The sequence below is a fragment of the Saccopteryx bilineata genome, chromosome X (assembly GCF_036850765.1).
Source record: "Saccopteryx bilineata isolate mSacBil1 chromosome X, mSacBil1_pri_phased_curated, whole genome shotgun sequence".
Taxonomy (NCBI): domain Eukaryota; kingdom Metazoa; phylum Chordata; class Mammalia; order Chiroptera; family Emballonuridae; genus Saccopteryx; species Saccopteryx bilineata.
Genome location: NC_089502.1, coordinates 134727215 through 134748555, shown reverse-complemented (window position 1 = coordinate 134748555; position 21341 = coordinate 134727215). Strand labels below are relative to the sequence as shown.

The 21341-nt window shown below is 41.3% G+C and overlaps 1 protein-coding gene across 2 annotated transcripts in view; it reads left to right on the top strand.

The window, feature by feature from the left end:
* Positions 1 to 21341, top strand: part of REPS2 (RALBP1 associated Eps domain containing 2) — a 221587-nt gene that overhangs the window by 193266 nt on the left and 6980 nt on the right. For both annotated transcript variants that reach the window (XM_066249297.1, XM_066249296.1), the window contains exons 13-15: positions 905 to 988; positions 2048 to 2193; positions 11045 to 11150. In XM_066249297.1, coding sequence (XP_066105394.1) covers positions 905 to 988; positions 2048 to 2193; positions 11045 to 11150 — 336 coding nt within the window. The remainder of the gene's footprint in view (positions 1 to 904; positions 989 to 2047; positions 2194 to 11044; positions 11151 to 21341) is intronic.

Below are 21341 nucleotides of genomic sequence, written 5' to 3'. Positions count from 1 at the left end.
TATGGACGTCACACTGGTTCACAGGGAGGGTCCTCCCCCGAATGTTAATGGTTTGCATCACTGGCTGATAGCAGCCGAAAGCAAAGTGCTCTAGCACACTTAGGGCTGGGGGAATGGGGAGACACGGCGCTCAGTGTCGCTGGCCTTCACCTGGCTGTTTGGTACCGCTCTGTGTGAAAGGGCTTCGGGAGCAGTCTGGGCCTATCTGGGGGTGCTCAATGTCGCTGGCCTTCGCCTGGCTGTTTGGTACCGCTCTGTGTGAAAGGGCTTCGGGAGCAGTCTGGGCCTATCTGGGGGTGCTCAATGTCGCTGGCCTTCGCCTGGCTGTTTGGTACCGCTCTGTGTGAAAGGGCTTCGGGAGCAGTCTGGGCCTATCTGGGTGCGTTCATTCACCGATTCTGTATCACTTCGCAGCTGGAACCCTCTGATTACTCCTTCCATCATGCTCACCCTCCCGCTACCTTATTTAAGGGAAAGAGTCAGAGCTGCCGGAGTGTTTCTTTATTAGGAGTTTAATACATAGTTTTTAATTTCAGTGCTTTTTAGTATTATTGTTTCTGTTAGTGGTTGGGTTAAAATTTTAACTTCTTTGCCAACTCTGTTTCTCTGATAAACTTTATTTTGTTTGAGCTTGTGAAATGCTAGTTTTTAGCAATATATATAGATATATATGTGCAGAAGATAGCCCACGACTCCTTCTCCTGAGGTTGAACAATGCTGGGAGGAGAAAGGGAAGGGGAGAGAGGGTCTGTGGGAGGTTTTCGCAAGGATCAGCGGGCCTGTCCATGTTTGCCCGCAACTTGCTCTACATCAGTTTCCTCTTTGTGACTTTCCTAACTGCTCTGCACTGTATATCTGGGTGGTTATGGCTTTGCATTTTATCCTCTCTCATCTTCCGCTGCAGTCTGAACAAGCGTCCGAGGCCGAGCCTCACCCGCAGCTGAACAGAGCCCCATCTCAAGCTGCAGAGAGTAGTCCAACGAAGAAGGTAAGGCCAGCACAGGGGCCACCGTGGTGCCATTGTGCACCCTCCCTCGGGCTCCTTGCCTCTGGGAGTACATGTACTGTTCTAAGGCTTTTGTGTCCTGATGTGAATGTTAATAACCCAGATTTCCTAGAATTTGGGTTCTTTGTGAAGATAGGGTCCTGATGATGTCTGCTGACAGTTTGCACTTTCCTCTTCAACCTCCCAGCCAAATATGCAGCTTTGCTGTTGGCAAGATCCGGAGGTGAGATGGGGAGGGACAGGTTCCTTGCAGAACCGCACGTGCTGCGAAGCCTGTGGGAGCGCGTTCGGGGCCGTGGTAGTCTCCCCACCTGTCTGCGCTGTGGTTCTTCTGCATCTCGGCATCTGCAGCTCAGCCCACCCCGTCACTGAGTCCTGGGTCGTTTGCTCAGTAGCCACCACTCACTCATTGCGCTGTCCTTCCGTCTTCTCAGCGTCTTGTCCTTCCCCGTTTTCTCAGGCCCTCCTCTCATGAGAGCGGGCCCGGGGCCCAGGGACACGGGAAGCAGCGACCTTCCAGAAAGCAGGCCGCTGTCTCCTTCCAGAAGACGCCATGGCTCTTGAGCTTGACTCACGTATTAATTGAGGGGGAAAATACTGAGCATATGACTAAGACTGTTAAAAACTTCAAAATTTAAACATTCCAAAAAGCCCCAAAGTTATGCAAGAGCAAATTTTGTCTTCAGTAGAAAAGACTGTGCTGTGAACTGTGCACGGCATTTAAAATACTAAGGAAAGGGGGTCAGTGGGCCCCTGGAAGCTGATTCCTGCGTCCTTCCAGATGACAAAAGAAAAGGTCATAGGCTGCAAGCAGGAAGGAAAAAAAGGAAAAAGTAAAGAAAGGCCGCTGGAATCTGATGCCCATGTTCCTCCAGCTCTTGCTGAGCCGTGAGTCAGTCACGTACCCTTGGGTGCGCAGTTCTGACAGAGCACGTGCCTGATGTTGGCGCTGGTCTTGGAGGAGCATATGGCATTGGCACGAGGGGGGGAATGTTTAATTTTTTAACCTTTTGGGGTTTTTGTTTTGTTTTTGATCTGCAGGACGTACCGTATTCTCAGCCACCATCCAAGCCCATTCGTAGGAAATTACGGCCTGAAAATCAAGCGACAGAAAATCAAGAGCCTTCTAGCACCGTTGGTGGGCCAGCGTCTGCAGCAGCTGTGAAACCCCATCCAGCAGTCCAGAAGTAAGTGGGACATATAAGTGAGAGCAGGGCCAGAGACTGCTTTGAAACCTGCGTGTGTATAGAAATGTAGATGTGTTTACAGTCACACTCATAGCATAAACGGGTACCATTTTATGGATGTAACCTTGCCTTACTCATTTCTGTGATGGGACTATCATTTTTCAGTCACATAAAAAGAGGCTTTTGTTTTTATTTTGTGGGGAGGGGGAGAGGAAGGGAGAGAGATGAAAAGCATCAATTTGCTTCACTTGTATAGTTGCTTCACTTTAGTTATTCATTGCTTATACATGCCTAGACTGGGGACTCCACCTGAGCCAGTGACCCCTTGCTCAAGCTGGTGACCTTGGGCTCAAATCAGCAACCTTTGGGCTCAAGCCAGTGACCATGGGGTCATGTCTATGATCCCACGTTCAAGCTGGTGACCCCATGCTCAAGCTGGCAACCTCAGGGTTTTGAACCTGAGACCTCAGCATCCCAGGTCAGTGCTCTATTCATTGCCTCACCACCAGCCCGGTGAAAGAGACTTGTAAGCTATAGGACTTATGCTGACTGAACGGGCAGGTGAGGACAAGGCCATGATGTGTTTTGGTTTAGTTTGGTTTCCTTCCCTTCCCCCCTCCCCTTTCACTCCTGACCTGTCTTTCTTTTGCTGGCCCACATTTTCCTAGGAAGAAGACAGGAATGTAAATGGCAATTTTCCCTCTTTGCCTATATTGTCACATGTTTCCTGTTTCCCCATGGCAAATAGCTAGCTTTATGACCCTGAGGCCCAACTTCACAGTAGATGTGAAATATGATTTAAAATTTCTTTATTTACTTTTTGCCTGACCAGGCAGTGGCGCAGTGGATGGAGCATCGACCTGAGATGCTGATGACCCAGGTTTGAAACCCCAAAGTCGCCAGCTGAGTGTGGGACCGTCAGCTTGAGCATGTGATCATAGACCTGACCCCATCCATGGTTGCTGGGTTGAGCCCAGGGTCACTGGCTTGGCTGGAGCCCCCACCCCCGTTAAGGCACGTGTGAGAAAGCAACCAATGAGCAGCTAAGGTGCCGCAACTATGAGTTGATGCTTCTCAGTTCTCTCCCTTCCTGTCTGTCCCCCTCCTCTCTCTGTCTCTTTCTTGCAAATATTTATTAATTTATTTTTAATTATACTTGATAATACAGTATTATATTAGTTTCAGATGTACAACACAGTGATTCAAAATCTAGACTTCTTAGAAAGTGATCACAGTAAGTCTAGTAACTGTCTGTCACTGTCCGTAGTTATCACAGTATTATTGACTATTCCCTATGTTGTACGTTACAGCCCAATGATCTTTTTAATCCCCACAAACAGTTTCTGTTGTTGATCATCTCAGCACAGAACCATCCCCTGCAGGCTTCCACGGTATCTAGTGAGCTACATGTAACAGACATGGGAGGGAGGGTGGGACCAGAGAGAACCATGGTCTGGACAAACCATCATCTTCCTTTTCGAGCTGTCCATTGCCTGAGTTCCCCTGTTGTGAAATTAATTGAGCAAGGTGTTGAGGGCAGACACCTGCTGCTGTGTGACTTACAGTGAGCCCGCCTGGTCACTAACATCAAATGCTCGAGCTCCATCATGAACCTGCTCTAGGGACCCTGCAGTTCTCAGTAGCTGCTGGGCATTTTCTCCTGCTTACACTGTTAAGGAAAGAAAAGCAACAGGTGTTTTTCCTTTCTTTTTTTCAATTACAGTTTACATTTAGTATTATTTTGTATTAGTTTCAGGTATACAGCATAGTGTTTAGATGATCATATACTATACAGAGTGTTCCACCTGATATTTCCGGTACCCACCTGGCACCATGCATAGTTATTACACTATTATTGACTATATTTCCTATGCTTACCTTACACCCCCATGACTATTTCGTAACTAAGAAGAGCAACAGATTTTGTGGATGCCACTTGCCTTTGAAACCAGAGCCCCATTCTGAATTTGTGAAGCACTCTTTTTCAGAGGATAGTTCTGGTTTTTGTTTTTCCAAATGGGCAGTTTCCTGGTGCCCTCGGTGAATATAGGAAGTGTATTTTGTTTAAGGGTCACCGAGAGCTTTGAAGGTCTTTCAGCCTGTCCTAGGACATGGATCTCTCTCTGTCAGGGACAAAGATGGCTAAGTCTTCTTTCATAGAATTTTCCAGATTTCCACTTGAATGTCTGCTTCACATTACTGCGAGTCAGTCTGTGGTGGCTACAGTATCCTCCAAAGGGCATTGGCCGTTCAGCTAGTAGAGTTCACAAAGAGATTTTTTTCATTTTCTTATCTTTACTTTTGTTTTTTAACAGCTTTATGGAGATATAATTCACATAGCATACAATTTGCCCTTTTCACTGTACTATTCAGTGGTTTTTAGTGTATTCATCAAGTCATGCAACCATCACCATTATCTAATTTTGAACATTTTCATCACCCCAAAAAGAAATTCTATGTCCATTAGCAGTCGCTTCCCATTCTCCCCTCCCCCAAGCCCCAGGCAACTACTAATCTACTTTCTCTCTCTGTATACTTGCCTGTTCTGTGCTTCTGTGCATTTTATGTAAATGAAGTTATGCTTATAGTCTTTTGGGATTGGCTTTTCTCATTTAGCATAATGTTTTCATCCATGTTGCAGCATTAATCAGAACTTAATTCTTTTTTACTGCTGAAGAACATCCCATTGATGGGTAGACTACATTTTATTCATCCATCCATCAGTTGATGGCCATTTGGATTGTTTTTACTTTTCAGCTATTAAGAATAATGCTGCTGTACTATTTGTGTACAAGTTTTTATGGGGACTTATGTTTTCATTTGTCTTCAGCATATACCTAGGAGTAGATTTGCTAGGTCATATGGTAAGTCTTGTTTTACAGTTTGGGGAATTGCCAAACTGTTTCCACAGTGGCTGCAGCATTTTACCATCCTGCCAGTAATGGATGAGAGTTCCAGTTTCTTCTCCTTATTGCCTGGACCAGTGAATAACAATATTGGGAGAATCTAGAAACAACTCTTAAGACAGTGAAGCAAGTTGGCCTTTGCTGAACTTTTGAGAGTATTCTGGGCCTCATCCTACCTATGCATTATTTAGGGCTTCTTTGGTTGGAAATATCAAAAAGCAACTTGAGGGAGCAAAACCATATTCTTTATTATAAGGATATACAGGCGACTCATGGAGACCTGTGGCAGGAGTGGATTGGAAGAGAGGATTGCAAACATTTGAGTGCTCCATCTGATTCTCTTCAACTTTCTTAGAGTACTTTCTGTCATTGTTATCTATGAAGACATCTCAGCCACCTTCAGCTCCAGACGTTATATTCTCACTGGAGGGCCTATGCTAAACTGAACTCTTAGCCATAACTTAGATCCCTGGGAGAGAATGTGTTCCACTCAGCATGGCCCAGTATCTGTTCAAGTGTGAAAATAGAGGTGAGGGAGGCCCTGGCCGGTTAGCTCAGTGGTAGAGCATTGGTCCGGCGTATGGAAGTCCCAGGTTCGATTCCTGGCCAGGGCACACAGGAGAGGCATCCATCTGCTTCTCCGCACTTCCTCCTCTCCTTTCTCTCTATGTCTTTCTTCCCCTCCCTCAGCCAAGGCTCCATTGGAGCAAAGTTGGCCCAGGTGCTGAGGACAGCTCCATGGCCTCCACCTCAGGTGCTAGAATGGCTCCAGTTGCAATGGATCAATGGCCCAGATGGGCAGATCATCACCCCCTAGTAGGCATGCTGGGTGGATCCCGGTTGGGCACATGCAGGAGTCTGTTTCTGTTTCCCTGCTTCTCACTTCAGAAAAATACCATATATATATATATATATATATATATATATATATATATATATATATATATATATGGAGAGAGAGAGAGAGGTGTGAGGAATTCTTAAGACAAATAGGACTGCCTACCAGGGGCCCATCCCTGTGGACGAAGGGGAAAGGGATGGAGACAGTTCCCAGAGAAGGGGAAAACTTACAAGCTGGGCGTACATTGCATGGTAGTAGTTTAAGGAGGGGAATCCAGCTCTTATCACATCTTTTTTTTTGTAACTTTTTCTATGGAAAAAGCATAGATTCACAGGAAATTACAAAACAAGTACAAAGATATTCTCTGTATCTTTCACATATTTTCTCCAATGGTTACATTTTACTTACCTATAGTATGATATAAAACTCAGGAAATTGATATTGGGACAGTGTATGTATCGATATATACAGTTGACACTTGAACAACATGGGGGTTAAGGAGGTCGATCCACCCAAGAAGTCAAAATTTCATATATAACTTTTCACTCTCCAGAAACTTTATATCTGTTGGGGATTAGTTCCAGGATCCATGGATGTCCAAGTCCCTTATATTAAATGGGTCAGTCAGTGCATATAGTTAATTTTTCGTATCTGTGGACTCCCAACCAAGGATTGAAAACAGTACAGATATTTATTGAAAAAATCTGTATGTAAATGGACCTGTGTAGTTCAAACCCATGTTGTTCAAGGGTCAACTGTGGTTCTAGGCTATTTTATCGCATGTGTTGAGTCTTGTAACTACCACTGTAGCCAAGATACAGGATTTACACCTATCCTCTCTTCTCCACCATTCTTTACCCTGACAACCACTGATCTGTTTTGTATCTCTATACTTTGGTCATTTTGAGAATGTCATATAAATAGATCACACAGCATGTGATCTTTTGAGTTTGGCTTTTTGCGCTCGGCATAATAACCTCTGACATCCATTCAAGTTGTTATGTATATCAATTAGTACTGCTAAGCAGCATTCTATGGCATGAATGTACCATAGTCTGTGTAGCCATTCACCCATTGAGAGACATTTTGATTGTGTTTAGTTGTTGAATATTATAATTAAAGGTGCTGTGTACAGGTTTTTGCATGCATATAAGTTTTCATTTCTCTGGGATAAATGTTCAGGACTCTTGATTGTTGGGTTATGTGCTAAGTGTAGGTTTGTTTTTTAAAGAAACTGCCAAGTTGTTTTACAAAATGTCTGTACCATTTTATCTTCTCTTTCACATCTTCACCTGCGTTTGGTATTGTCACATTTTTTATTTAATTTTAGCTATTCTGCTATCCCATTGTGCCCTTAATTTTCATTTTCCTAATGGCTAGTGATGTTTGTTATTTGCCATCATATATCCTCTTGGATGACATGTCTCTTCCTGCCCTTTGTCCGTTTTCTGATTGACTTGTTCTTTTTACTGGTGAGTTTGAGAGTTCTTTAATATATTCTAAATACAAATAAGTTGTCATATTTGTGGTTTGCAAATATTTTCTCTCAGTCTGTAGCTGGTCTTTTCATCCTCTTAACAGAGCTAATTCGTTTGACTTTCAATATAAATTTTAGAATAATTTTGCCTTGAACTACAAAAAATGTTTCTGAGATTTTGATAGGAATTATATTAAACCTTTATATCAATCTGGTGAAAGTTGACATCTTTACTATGTTGAATCTTCCTATCTATGCATATGACTACTTATCTATTTATTTAGATCTTATTTTATTGATATTTATTTTATCAGTGTTGCATAGTGTTTACCATGTAAGTTATATATATATATATATATTTTTTTTTTTTTTGTATTTTTCTGAAGCTGGAAACGGGGACACAGTCAGACAGACTCACGCATATGCCCGACCGGGATCCACCCGGCACGCCCACCAGGGGGCGATGCTCTGCCCATCTAGGGCATCCCTCTGTCACAACCAGAGCCACTCTAGCGCCTGGGGCAGAGGCCAACGAGCCATCCCCAGCGCCCGGGCCATCTTGGCTCCAATGGAGCCTCGGCTGCGGGAGGGGAAGAGAGAGACAGAGAGGAAGGAGAGGGGAAGGGTTGGGGAAGTAGATGGGTGCCTCTCCTGTGTGCCCTGGCCGGGAATCGAACTCGGGACTTCTGCACGCCAGGCTGACGCTCTACCACTGAGCCAACTGGCCAGGGCCAGTTCTATATGTTTTGATAGACTTGAGGATTTCAGTTTGAGTCTTTGTACGTGATAGCACATTTTTTAATTTTGATTTCCAGCTGTCCATTGTTAGTATATTGAAATACTTTTGATTTTTGTATGCTAATCTTCTATGCTGTGAACTCACTTTTGTCCATACTGAAATCACTTGTTAGTTCTAGAAGAGTTTGTAGATTCCTTGGGATTTTCTACATAGATCATCATGTCATCTGCAAATAGAGACAATTTTCTTTTCAAAACGTGTGCATTTTATTACATTTCCTCACATTTTTTGTGCTATGACTGCAGTGAGGAGAATAGAAATTCTTTTCTTATTCTTAGTCTTTACAGGGAAAACATTCAGTTTTTCATTAAGTACGACATTAGAGCTGTAGTTTTTTTTTGGTAGATGTTCTTTATCAAGTTGAGGAGGTTTACCTCTATTCATAGTTTTCCGAGAATTTTTTATCATGAATGGGTATTGAGGTTTTTTTTTGTTTTGTTTTTGCATTTTTCTGAAGCTGGAAACAGGGAGAGACAGTCAGACAGACTCCCGCATGCGCCCGACCGGGATCCACCCGGCATGCCCACCATGGGGCGACGCTCTGCCCACCAGGGGGCGATGCTCTGCCCATCCTGGGTGTCGCCATGTTGCGACCAGAGCCACTCTAGCGCCTGAGGCAGAGGCCACAGAGCCATCCCCAGCGCCCGGGCCATCTTTGCTCCAGTGGAGCCTTGGCTGCGGGAGGGGAAGAGAGAGACAGAGAGGAAGGTGCCACGGAGGGGTGGAGAAGTAAATGGGCGCTTCTCCTATGTGCCCTGGCCGGGAATCGAACCCGGGTCCTCCGCACGCTAGGCCGACGCTCTACCGCTGAGCCAACCGGCCAGGGCCGGTATTGAGTTTTATCAGGTGCTTTTTTCTACATCAATTGGTATGGTCATGTGATTTTTTCTTCTTTCACTTGTTAGGATGATAGATTGATTACATTGATCCATTTTTGAGTATTAAATCAGTTTTGCATCCTTAAAATAAGCTCCTCTTGATCATGGTATATAATTCTTTTTATATATGGCTGAATTCTGTTTGCTAATGTTTTGTTTTTGTTTTTTTACAGAGACAGAGTCAGAGAGAGGGATAGACAGGGACAGACAGACAGGAATGGAGAGAGATGAGAAGCATCAATCATTAGTTTTTTATTGTGCATTGCGACACCTTAGCTGTTCATTGATTGCTTTCTCTTATGTGCCTTGACCGCGGGCCTTCAGCAAACCGAGTAACCCCTTGCTGGAGCCAGCGACCTTGGGTCCAAGCTGGTGGGCTTTTGCTCAAACCAGATGAGCCCGCGCTCAAGCTGGCGACCTCGGGGTCTGGAACCTGGGTCCTCCGCATCCCAGTCCGATGCCCTATCCACTGCGCCACCGCCCAGTCAGGCTGTTTGCTGATGTTTTGTAAAGATTTTGTCTATATTCAGGAGGAAGATGGTGTCTGAACCTGTCTTTGTAGGCTGTCCCTTTCCAAGTTCTTTGATTAGAGAGAGCAGCATTTTGCGGGGATTATTTTTTATCTGCCTGCACTGGCATTTATGGATTGCCAATTTCTCTACTATCCAACCTGGGATCTATGAAGCAAAAAAGAAAACCCAGGGAATTCACGGCTATATGTTTCCCTGGGTTCTGGGTTTCCTAACTAGTTTGTGTTCTCCATTCCACTTTTTGGAGTCATATTACGTTTGTTTTATACACTCCGTCCAGGGTTTTAACTGTATATACTTACTGGAAGGAATAGAAAAAAGTGGGTCTTCTCCATCTTGTCCTGAAACCAGAAATGCAGTCTATCTATTTGTTACAAAAGTAGATGTTGAAGCCCCTTCCATGCATATATGAGGAAGAAAAAATTAACCTTCAGCTTTTTTAGAGAAGGGAGTATGTATGCTGCTACAGATTAGCAAATGCATAGCATAGAGGACACCCTCAGTGAACAGTAATTAGATCACTACAGCGGTCACAATGCATACCAGTTGGGTTGCTCTGGCCTAGAACCCATTTCCCAGTGATTACAAATATGTTTGTTTTTCTAGGGGAACTTAAATTGCCATTTTCCTCTGAGAATTCAATATTTGTTGCTGTGGGATATAAAGTTGTAGGTATACAACCATGTTGATTTATTTTCCCAATTGTGGACAGTTTCAAGGGAGAAGCAGGGTGCTAGGAATAATTAGGGCTGGACAAGCAGAGACTGTAATGGGCAAAGTGGGACACATATGGTCACCCTATTTATGCCTGGTCTATGAATTTACTATTGACTTGATTTGGGAATATGGCTGTTGATTTGTGTATTTCTTAAGTGCCACAGATGTATATGCTGGCATATACACATGCGCATGCTCACTCATACTCAGGCACTGATGCTAATAATAAGGGAATAGAGGAGTTATGTAGGCTGGCTAAATTAAGGTTGGGTCTTTGCTAAAGAGAATTTCTAATTTTCCCTTCAGATTTGTCTCAGGGCCCACCTAAAGGTCTTTTAAATGCCATTAATACTTACACAAAAAGGATGTTCCAGTTAATATGGTTTGTCTGGAAGAAATACTTATTACAATGTCTTAGAATAAATGGAACATAAAGCATTTAAAAAGGACTGATTCACAACTTTCCTTCAAGTTATAAAATGGGAATTACTTCATATGTAAATAATTCATCCCAACAATTTTTTTGCCCCTCATTTGGTGTGTGCCTGCCTCCCTGCTTGTGAATATATAATTCTATTTTTGGAGCCCTGTGGCATTTAGTTCCTTGTTAGTTTAGCACTTCTCATGAATCAGAGTTCTGACAAGAGCCCAGGGTCCAGACCTCTTCAGTTCTATTTTACTGAACTGTTTGTACCTTTTGTAGACAGTCTTCCAAACAGAAGAAGGCTATTCAGACTGCTATCCGCAAAAACAAAGAGGCGAACGCAGTGCTGGCCCGGCTGAACAGTGAACTCCAGCAGCAGCTCAAGGTAAGCGGCTTCCTGATCTGGGGTTACGAGGCTTTTCATCTAGTTGTTTTGTTCTGTTTTGACCATTGGCTAAACGTCTGGTTCCATTCCTGATGGTAAGACTTCCCTCTTTGTTCTCAAACTCCTCTTGAAAGGCAGAGAATTGTTGTATTTAAGTTTAATGGGTTGGTTTTTGTATGCTTAAAGAAAGACTGGTAACTTTAATATGTAGACTGTATATTGTGTGTTAGTTAAAAGAACAGAAGATGTAAAACAAGGGCTGTTTGAAGCATTCCTTATTGTCTAAAGCTTCTGGGTAAACCCTTGTTTAGATCTACCCTGATGATGCTATGCTTATTTCAGAGGAAGGGGGTGGCCCTGATACTACCAAAGACCAGTCCCTTTCCTGGTACCTTTGAAGTGGTTCCACATCATCTTGTCAAGGATATCAGCCCTGTTCTTATCACCTGTGTCTCTTCATTATTCCTCTCCCCTGTGTTAGTGTCACCGGGCTGCCATAACAGAATACTCCAAACTTGCTGATTTAAAGTAACAGAAATCTAATATCATAGTTCTAGAGGCTGAAAATCTGAAATCAAGGTGTCAGCACAACCATCCTACCTCTCTGAAACTTTTTTGGGGGGACCTATGTTTCTTCTTCCCAATTTTGGATATGCTGGGCGTTCCTTGGCTGGTAGATGCATCACTCTGATTTCTGCCTCCTCTCTCACATGGCCTTCTCTCTGTGTCTCCCTCTGTCCAAATTCCTCCTATAAGGATACTGTGCATTGGATTAGGGCCCAGCCTAATCTAGCATAAAGCCATTTGAACTAAATTACATCCACATAGATCCTATTTCCATATAAGAACACACAAGTACTGGAGGTTAGACCTGGGGGTAGAACTGTGTCCCCTGATTCTCTCCTGGCTCATTCGTACCCATTTGTGAATGTGCCCCAGTGGTGTCCATCACCTTGACCCCACATCCTTCATCAGCTGTTGCTGGTCTTTGTGCTCATTCACAGCCACGTTATTTAGTGCTTTCCATTGCTAGCTCTGCTTACTCACCAGCAGTGTTTTCTGTCTCTACTTCAGTGTGGCTTCCCTCTCCTCCACGCATACTCCTCTTACGGTCAAATCTATTGGGCCTGTTTTAATATTATTTGAATTTACAGAAGAATACACAATTGGCTGTCCCCTCCTCTGAAGTTACTTTTCTAACTGGCTTTTGAGACACCAGACTTGGCTTACTTTTTTAATTTCATTAGTGCTTCCTCTTTAGCATTCTCTTTTGTCTTGCTTGTCCTTCTTTGATTTCTCTTTTGTTACTCTCCCTTGCCCTGATATTTTATTATGTATATTTTCAAGCATACAAGAAAGTTGAAGGAATAATACAATAAATACTTTTATAGCCACCACTTCAGTTCTGCCATTAACATTTTCCTATAGTTGTTTTATCAATATCCTTTCCTTTATTTATCCGCAGTCCATCTTATTTTTAACATACAGTGGTACCTTGAGATACGAACAGACCAACATACGATTTTTTTTTAAGATACAAGCTGCAACTTGGTCCATATTTTTGTTTGAGATCCGAAGGAAATTCCGAGATATGAGTTGTGATTCGGGAAGCTGCCGCTAGTTGGCACGTTGGCGCACGGGTCCAGTATCGGCAGTTTGATATACAAGTTGACTGACTTATGAGCTCGGTTACAGAATGAATTAAATTTGTATCTCAAGGTACCACTGTTTTTCAAGTAAATTGGAGACATCTATGCATGTGCCCTAAATATTTTAGCATGCAGCCTGACCAGGCGGTTGCGCAGTGGATAGAGCATCAGACTGGGATGCCGAGGACCCAGGTTCGAGACCCCGAGGTCTCCAGCTTGAGCGCGGGCTCATCTGGTTTGAGCAAAAGCTCACCAGCTTGGACCCACGGTCGCTGGCTCGAGCAAGGGGTTACTCAGTCTGCTGAAGGCCTATGGTCAAGGCACATACGAGAAAGCAATCAATGAACAACTAAGGTGTCACAATGCGCAGTGAAAAACTAATGACTGATGCTTCTCATCTCTCCGTTCCTGTCTGTCTGTCCCTGTCTATCCCTCTCTCTGACTCTCTCTCTGTCTCTGTCAAAAAAAAACCCAAAAAATATTTTAGTATGCATATCATTAACTAGAATTCAATATTTTTATAGGCTTTTATTATGATATAAATTTTATATTTCAATGACCTCACAAATCTTAAGGGTACATTTGTTAAGTTTTTAACAAATGTATACACTTTACGGAACCCAAGCTCTATCAAGATACAGAACATTCCCATCATCCTGGGAAGCTCCCTCTTGCCTCTTCCTGGTCAATTCCTGCCCTACTCACACAGAAGCAACCAGTTCTAAATGTTGTTAATGCCAGTGTTGTTGCCTAGTCTATAACTTTATGGAAATGGTATTCTCCTAACATGTACATTTGTGTAAAACATCTTTCACTTAAAATTATGTTTTTGAGATTCATTTATAGTGTTGCATATGTCAGTAATCTGCCCTTTTTATTGCTGAGTAATATTACATTGAGTGTGTGTGTCACAATTTGGTTATCAATTTTCCTGTTAATGAATACCTGAACTATTTCCAGTTTTTGGTTATTTTGTATAAAACTTAATTTTTTGAGAGAGAGAAAAAGACAGGAAGGGAGGGAGATGAGAAGCATCAATTCATAGTTGTGTCACTTTAGTTGTTCATTGATCGCTTCTCATATGTGCCTTGACCAGGGGGCCTAAGCCAAGCCAACAACCTTAGGCTCAAGCCAGCGACCTTAGCTCAAACCATCAAGCAACCTTGAGCTCAAGCCAGTGACCATGGGATCATGTCTATGATCCTATGCCCAAGGTGGTGAGCCTGTGCTCAAGCCTGATGTGCCCACACTCAAGCCGGTGACCTTGGCATTTTTAACCTGGGACTTCAGTGTCCCAGGTTGATGCTCTACGCACTGTGCCACCACTTGTCAGGATAAAACTACATTCTTGATTCAGAATGAGAGCAAGTACATTCTCATTTCTCTTGAGTAAATACCTACCTAATATTAGGATTAGTAGGTAGTGTAGTGACTATATGTGATTAGTTCTTTTTTATTTAAATCATCTTTTATTTTTCAATTTCAGTTAACATACAATATTATATTAGTTTCATGTGTATATCCTAGTGATTAGACATTATGTAACTTACTAAGTGACCATCCCAATAAGTCTCATACCCGTCTGACATCTGACACCATACATAGTTATTAGAATATTATTGACTATATTTTCTGTGCTGCACGTTACATCTCAATGAGTATTCTGTCTATTCTGTAACAACCAATTTATACTTCTTAATCCCTTCACCTTTTTCACACATTTCTCCAAACCCCTTCCCGTCTGGAAACCATCGAAATGTTCTCTGTATCTATGAGTCTGTTTCTGTTATACTTGTTTGTTTGTTTATTTATTTATTAGATTTCAGTTGTTGATAGATATGTACTTATTGCCATTTTATTGTTTATATTTTTTATCTTTTTTTTCTTAAAGAAGACCCTTTAACATTTCATATAATTCTGGTTTGGTGGTGGTGAACTCCTTTAGCTTTTTCTTGTCTGGGAATCTCCTTTTTTAAAATTCTATTTTCTTTTATTTTTTCCCTTTTTATAAATTATGTATTGGGGTGACACTGGATAACAAAATTATTCTAAAAGATAGCTTTGTTGGGTTGAGTCACCTTGGATGTAGGTTTTTGCTTTCCGTTATTTTGAATATTGCTTGTTAGTCTCTTCTGGCCTGCAAAGTTTCTTTTTGAGAAATTAGCTGAGAGTCTTATGGGAGCTCCCTTGTAGGAAACTAACTGCTTTTCTTTTGCTGGTTTTAAAATTAGCTTTCTTTATCCTTTTGCACTTTAATTGTATCTTGGTATAGGCCCCTGTAGGGTTTGGGACTCTCTGCTCTTCCTGGACTTTTGTATATCTAAATATTTTGTTTACCAGGTTAGGCAAGTTTTCTGTCATTTTTTCAAATAGGGTTCCGATTTCTTACTCTCTTTTTTCTCCTCTGGCACCCCATGATGTGAGTTTTGGTATGCTTGAAGTTGTCCCCGAGGCTACTTACACTATCTTCCTTTTTCTTTTTTTTTATTGTTTTTTTTTCTTCTTTGATTGGGTGTTTTTTGCTTTTTTTTTATGCCAAATTGTTGGTTTGATTCTTGGCTTCATTTACTCTACTGTTGTTTCCCTGTAAATTATGCTTCACTTCAGTTAGAATATCCTTCCATTATGACTGGTTCTGGTTTATGCTGTTGGAGTTCTCACTAAATTCACTAAGCGTCCTTGTAATCAGTGTTTTGAACTCTGTATGTAGTAGATTACTTGTCTCCATTTTTTCTCTCTCCAATTTTGTTCATTTCTTTCATTTGGGACATGTTTCTTTGTCTCATTTTGGTAGCCTCCCCGTGTTTGTTTTCATGTATCAGGTAGAGCTACTCCATTTGCTGGGCTTGGTAGAGTGTCTTAATTTAGTAGATATTCTGTAGGGTCCAATGGCAGAGCCTCCTTGATCACCCAAATTGGGTACTCCAGGTGTTCCCCCTCCCCCATGTGGCCTTTGTACACTCTCCTGTTTTAGTTGAGCCTTGATTGCTGTTGGTACAGCAAATGGGAGGGATTTACCCACAGGCCAATTGGCTGCTAGGACTGGCTGCAGCCACCAGCCCCCCTGGAGGATATCAGCTGTACAGAGGCCTACCTCATAGAGCTGGACTTACTTCAGCTGGGCTATGGTACTCGTTAAATCTTCCCCTTGGGTGTGTTGCTTGTGCAGGTGGTTGGGTGGTGCTTCAACCTAAAGTTGTCCACTGGGTGTGCTGGCTCTGGGGCCTCTCAGGTGGTGCAGCCAAGGTCAGCTGCTGACTGTATTCTGCCTGGGGCCACCTACCATGAGTTACAGAGAGATTGGCAGATGGCTGCGACTTGTCCTGGGCTTGGAGGTGCCCAGGAAGGGCCAAGCTCTGAACCAAGGCTGGTTCCTGCTCATTCTGGGCCTAGGGCCACTTAGAAAGAGGTACAGGGTACGCCAAGACAAGATGCTGCTTGTTTGAGAGATTTTTAGGAAAGTCTAAAACCCAGACAGACCTTTCATATGGAAAAGCCCCTGAAAACAACTTGGGTGGACCCACAAGTTGGATGAGGTGGGGTTTCGGAATCACCAGTGCAGGGAGAATAGTGTGAGCCAGGTTGATGGTGACTCAGATATGATGCCTACCTGCTGGCTTTGTTGGGGGAGAGCTCAGAAAAGGAACAATGGTCTCTGCCATCACTTCTGTCTGGCAGAAAGCTGTCCCCCAGCTCTCAGTCTGTTGCCAGACAATTCAGATCCTCCCCAGATGGTCTTGGTGCTTTTCAAGCTGCTGCCCCAGTGCTGGGGCTAAGAAGGAGTGAGTCAGAGGAAGTCTGTGCACAGGTCCTTTAAGAGAAGATGCCTGGGACTCCCACAGCTCCCTGTCTCACTTAACCACAATCCCTGCTGGTTTTTACAGCCAGAAATTATGGAGACTTCTCTTCCTGGCACTAGAACCCTGGGCTGGAGGGTCTGGTATGGGGCTGGGACCCCTCTCTCCTTAGGGACCTCCCCAGCTCAGAAATCCCTCCTGATTTTTATCTGCGTGGAAGTGGGACTAGCCCAGTGGTCATCAAACCGCAGCTTGCAAGCCACATGCGTCTCTTTGGCCCCTTGAGTGTGGCTCTTCCACAAAATAAATACCACGTGCAGGCGCTACCTCGATAAGGAATGTACCTACCTATATAGTTTAAGTTTAAAAAATTTTGCTCTCAAAAGAAATTTCAATTGTTGTATGGTTGATATTTGGCTCTGTTGACTAATGAGTTTGCCCACCACTGGACTAGCCCATTCCTCATCTCTGTCCCCTCCTACCAGTCTCATGTGGCTACTTCTTTAAATTCTGAGTTATAGGACTTCCATTCAGCTGAGTTTCTGGTTTTGAATGATGGTTGTTATAGTTTAGTTGTAATTTTGATGTGGTTGTGGGAGGATTCGAGTACCATGCTTACCTGTGCTGCCATCTTAACCAACAGTCATGATTGGTTTTAGTAGAACTTCTAGAGCTTTTCCCAGAGTGGCTGGACCATTTTGTACTAACCCCCACTAATGTAACAGAGTTCCAGTTGTTCTGCATTCTTGCCAATATTTTTTTAAATTGAGAGGCAGGGAGGCAGTGAGACAGACTCCCACATGTACCCCAACCGGGATCTACCTTGCAAGCCCCTACCTGGCAATGCTCTACCCATCTGGGGCTGCTGCTCTGTTGCTCAGTAACTGAGCTATTTTAGCACATGAGGCAAGGCCATGGAGCCATCCTCAGTGCTTGGGGCAACTTGCTTGAACCATTCAAGCCACAGCTGTGAGAGGAGAAGAGAGAAAGAAAGAGAGAGAGAAGGGGGAAGGGGAGGATGGAGAAGGAAATGGTTGCTTCTCCTGTGTGCCCTGACCAGGAATCAAACCCGGGACTTCCACATGCTGGGCCTATGCTCTCCCACTGAGCCAGCTGGTTGGGGTCCAACATTTGGTATTACTCTTTTAATTTTAGCCAGTCCTATGATGATGTAGTTTTTATTTTCTGTGTCCTTGATATTTATGTTGAGCACTTTTCTTTGTGATTATTTACCTGTCATTTATTTTATGAAGTACCTTTTCAAAATTGTTGACCATTTTTTTAAGTTGAATGTTTAATCTTTTATTTGGGAGGGGTTGTAGGCAGATGCTTTTTCTATTATCTTGGTTACCAGTCCTTTGTCAGGTATGTTTTATGAATGTTTCTTCCAGTCTTTGTTTTACCTTTTCATTTTCTTAATTGTGTCTTTTCATTAACAACAGTTTTAAATTTCGAACAAGTCTAATTTATCATTTTTCTCTTATGAGTATTACTTTCTTTCTACATTAGAAAACTTTGCCTACATTTAAATTATGGATATATCATCATGCCCTTTTAAAAGCTTTATTGTAATATGCTTATTAAAAATTTGCTACAAGAGCACATCTTACGTTGTATTCTTATCACATACACAAAACAATAATAAATAAAGAGGGTGGGGAGAAACTTTTAAAGGTGATAGATACTTTTATGGCTTAAATTATAGTGATGATTTCATGGATGTATAATTATCTCCAAACTCATCACACTGTATACATTAAATATGTACAGCTTTTTTGTATGTCAGTCATTTCTCAATAAAGTGGTTTAAAAAAACAAACGGATAATAGGTATTATTCATGTTGTAATGAAACTTTGTACCATTTGAATGATACCTTCCCATTGCCCCTTTACCCAGCCTCTGGCAGCCCCCATTCTAAACTCTGGTTCTATGAGTTTCACTATTTTTGATTCCCCATATAAATGATGTCATGCAGTGTTTGCCCTTTTGTATCTGCTTATTTCCCTTAGAAGAATGCCCTCCAGGTTCATCCGTGTTGTCACAAATGACAGGATTTCATTGTTTTATTAATTTTTTAAACCTAAGTATAGTTGATATACGGTATTATATTAGTTTCAGGTGTGCAGTACAGTGATTTGACATTTATATACCTTATGATGTGATCCCACTAAGACTAGTAAGGACTTCTTTCTTTTTAAAGGCTAAATAATATTCCATTGTGTGTATATATTTTTTCTTTATTCATTCGTGTGCCGTTGGACATTTAGGTTGCTTCTCTGTCTTGGCTATTATGAAGAAAGCTGCAGTGAACATGAGAGTGGAGATACCTTTTTGAGAAACTGATTTAAGTTTTTTTGAATATATAACCAGAAGTGGGATTGCTGGATCATATGGTAGTTCTATTTTTTTTTATTTTATTGAGTTATAAATGACATATAGCATTGTATAATTTCAAGGTGTACAATGTGTTGATTTTATATACTTACATATTCCAATATGATGATCATAGTATTGTGATCACCTCCATCACCTCACATAATTACTATTTCTTTTATGTGGAGAGAACATTTAGAATTTACTATCAGCAACTTTCAAGTATATAATACAGTATTATTAAGTATAGGCACCATACTGAACATTACATCCCCAGAACTTATACATATTATAACTGGAAATGTTTACCCTTAACCAACAAATCCCCATTTCACCCACCCCACAGCCCCTGCAACCACCAGTCTACTCTCTGTCTCTATGAATTTGGCTTTGCTTTAGGTCCACATCTAAGTAATATACAGTTTGCCTCTTTCTGTCTCATTTATTTCACTTAGCATTATAGCCACAAGGCTTATCCATATTGTCACAAATGGCAGTATTTTCTTCTTTCTTATGGCTGAGTAATATTTCATTGTATGTACATATCACATCTTTTTTATACATTTATCTTCTGACAAACACTTAGGTTGTTTCTGTATCATCATTCATAAAACATACCTGACTACTGTAACTACTGCTGCGATAAACATGAGGGTTCAGTTATCCCTTCGAGATCCTGACTTCCTTTCCTTTGGATGTATACCCAGGATTGGAATTGCTGGATCACATGGTAGTTTTTTAAATTTGTTTTGAGGAACCACCATATTATTTTTTATAGTGACTGTACTGATTTATATACCCACCAACAGTGTCAAGGGTTTCCTTTCTTTACATCCTCGACAACACATATCTCTGTTTTTTTTTGATAATGATTCTAACAGGTGTGAGGTGATATCTCATTGTGGCTTTGATTTGCATTTCCCTGAAGATTAGTGATGTTGAGCACCTTTTCTTGTACCTGTTGGCCATTTGCCTTGGTATGTTGTGTTTTCATTTTCATTTGTTTCAATAATATTTTTACTTCCCCTTTTATTTCTTTTTTGACCCATTGGTTGTTCAGGAGTGTGTTGCTTAATTTCCACATATTTGTGAATTTTCAGCTTTCCTCCTGGTATGTTTCCAGTTTCATAGTATTATGGTTAGAAAACATGTTTGGTATGAGTACAGTCTTCTTAAATTTGCCAATATTTGTTTTGTTGACCTATTAAATGATATATCCTGGAGTGTTCTATGTGTGCTTAAAAAGAATATGTATTCTGGGGCTGCTGGATGGAATATTTGTTTATGTTTGTTAGGTCCATTTGATATAAAGTATAGTTCAATGTGTACATTTCCTTAATTGATTTTCTCTCTGGATGTAACACCCATTGTTGAAAGTGGGTATTGACATCCCTTACTGTTATTATATTGTTGTCTACTTTTCCATTCAGATATTTGCTTAATATCTTTAGCTGCTCTGATGTTGGGTACATATATGGTGATTATATTTTCTGGATGAATTAACCTTCTTAACATCATATAATGACCTCCTCTGTCTTTTGTTACAGTTTTTAGCTTAAACTCCATTTTGTCTAATATAAATATAACAACCCCTGCTCTTTTTTGGAGCCTACTTCATGGGATATCTTTTTCATCCTTCCACTTTGAGCCTGTGTGTGACCTTGAAGATGGAGTGACTCTCTTGGATTACTTTGGTGCCTTTGTCAAAAGTATAATGAACAAATAAGTGTAAATTTATTTCTGGCTGTTTTTATTTATTTACTATTTTAAAAAATATTTAGAAACTTAAATTTAAAGGGGTGACATTGATCAATAAAAGTACATATTTCTGGATTCTTATTCTGATTCATTAATCTATTTGTTGATCTTTATACCTGTACCACACAGTCTTAATTAGTGTTGCTTTATAGAAAATCTTGAAATCAGATAGTATAAATTTTTCAACCTGATCTTCAAGATTCATTGGGATATTCTGGGCCTTTTGTTACATGTAAATTCTAGAATTGGGTGTCATTTGCTACAAAAGAGCCTGTTAGGATTATGATTGGATTTGCATTGAACCTATAGATCAGTTTAAGGAGAACTGACATATAAACAATAATGAGTGTGCCAGTCTGTGAACAGAGTACTTCTCTCCAGTTATTTAGCTCTTCTAGAATTCCTCTCAGTGGAATTCCTTTCAGGTTCTGATGTACAAAGTATTACATATCTTTTGTTAAATTTTGATTTTTTTGTGATGTTGAATCTTAAATTATCAATTGTAATATTGAATTTTTGTGATACTCAGTTTTTTTGAAAATTGAATTGCATTTTAAAGTTTTATTCTCTAATTGAGTTTATGAATAAAGGTCACAGAATACAAGGTCAACAC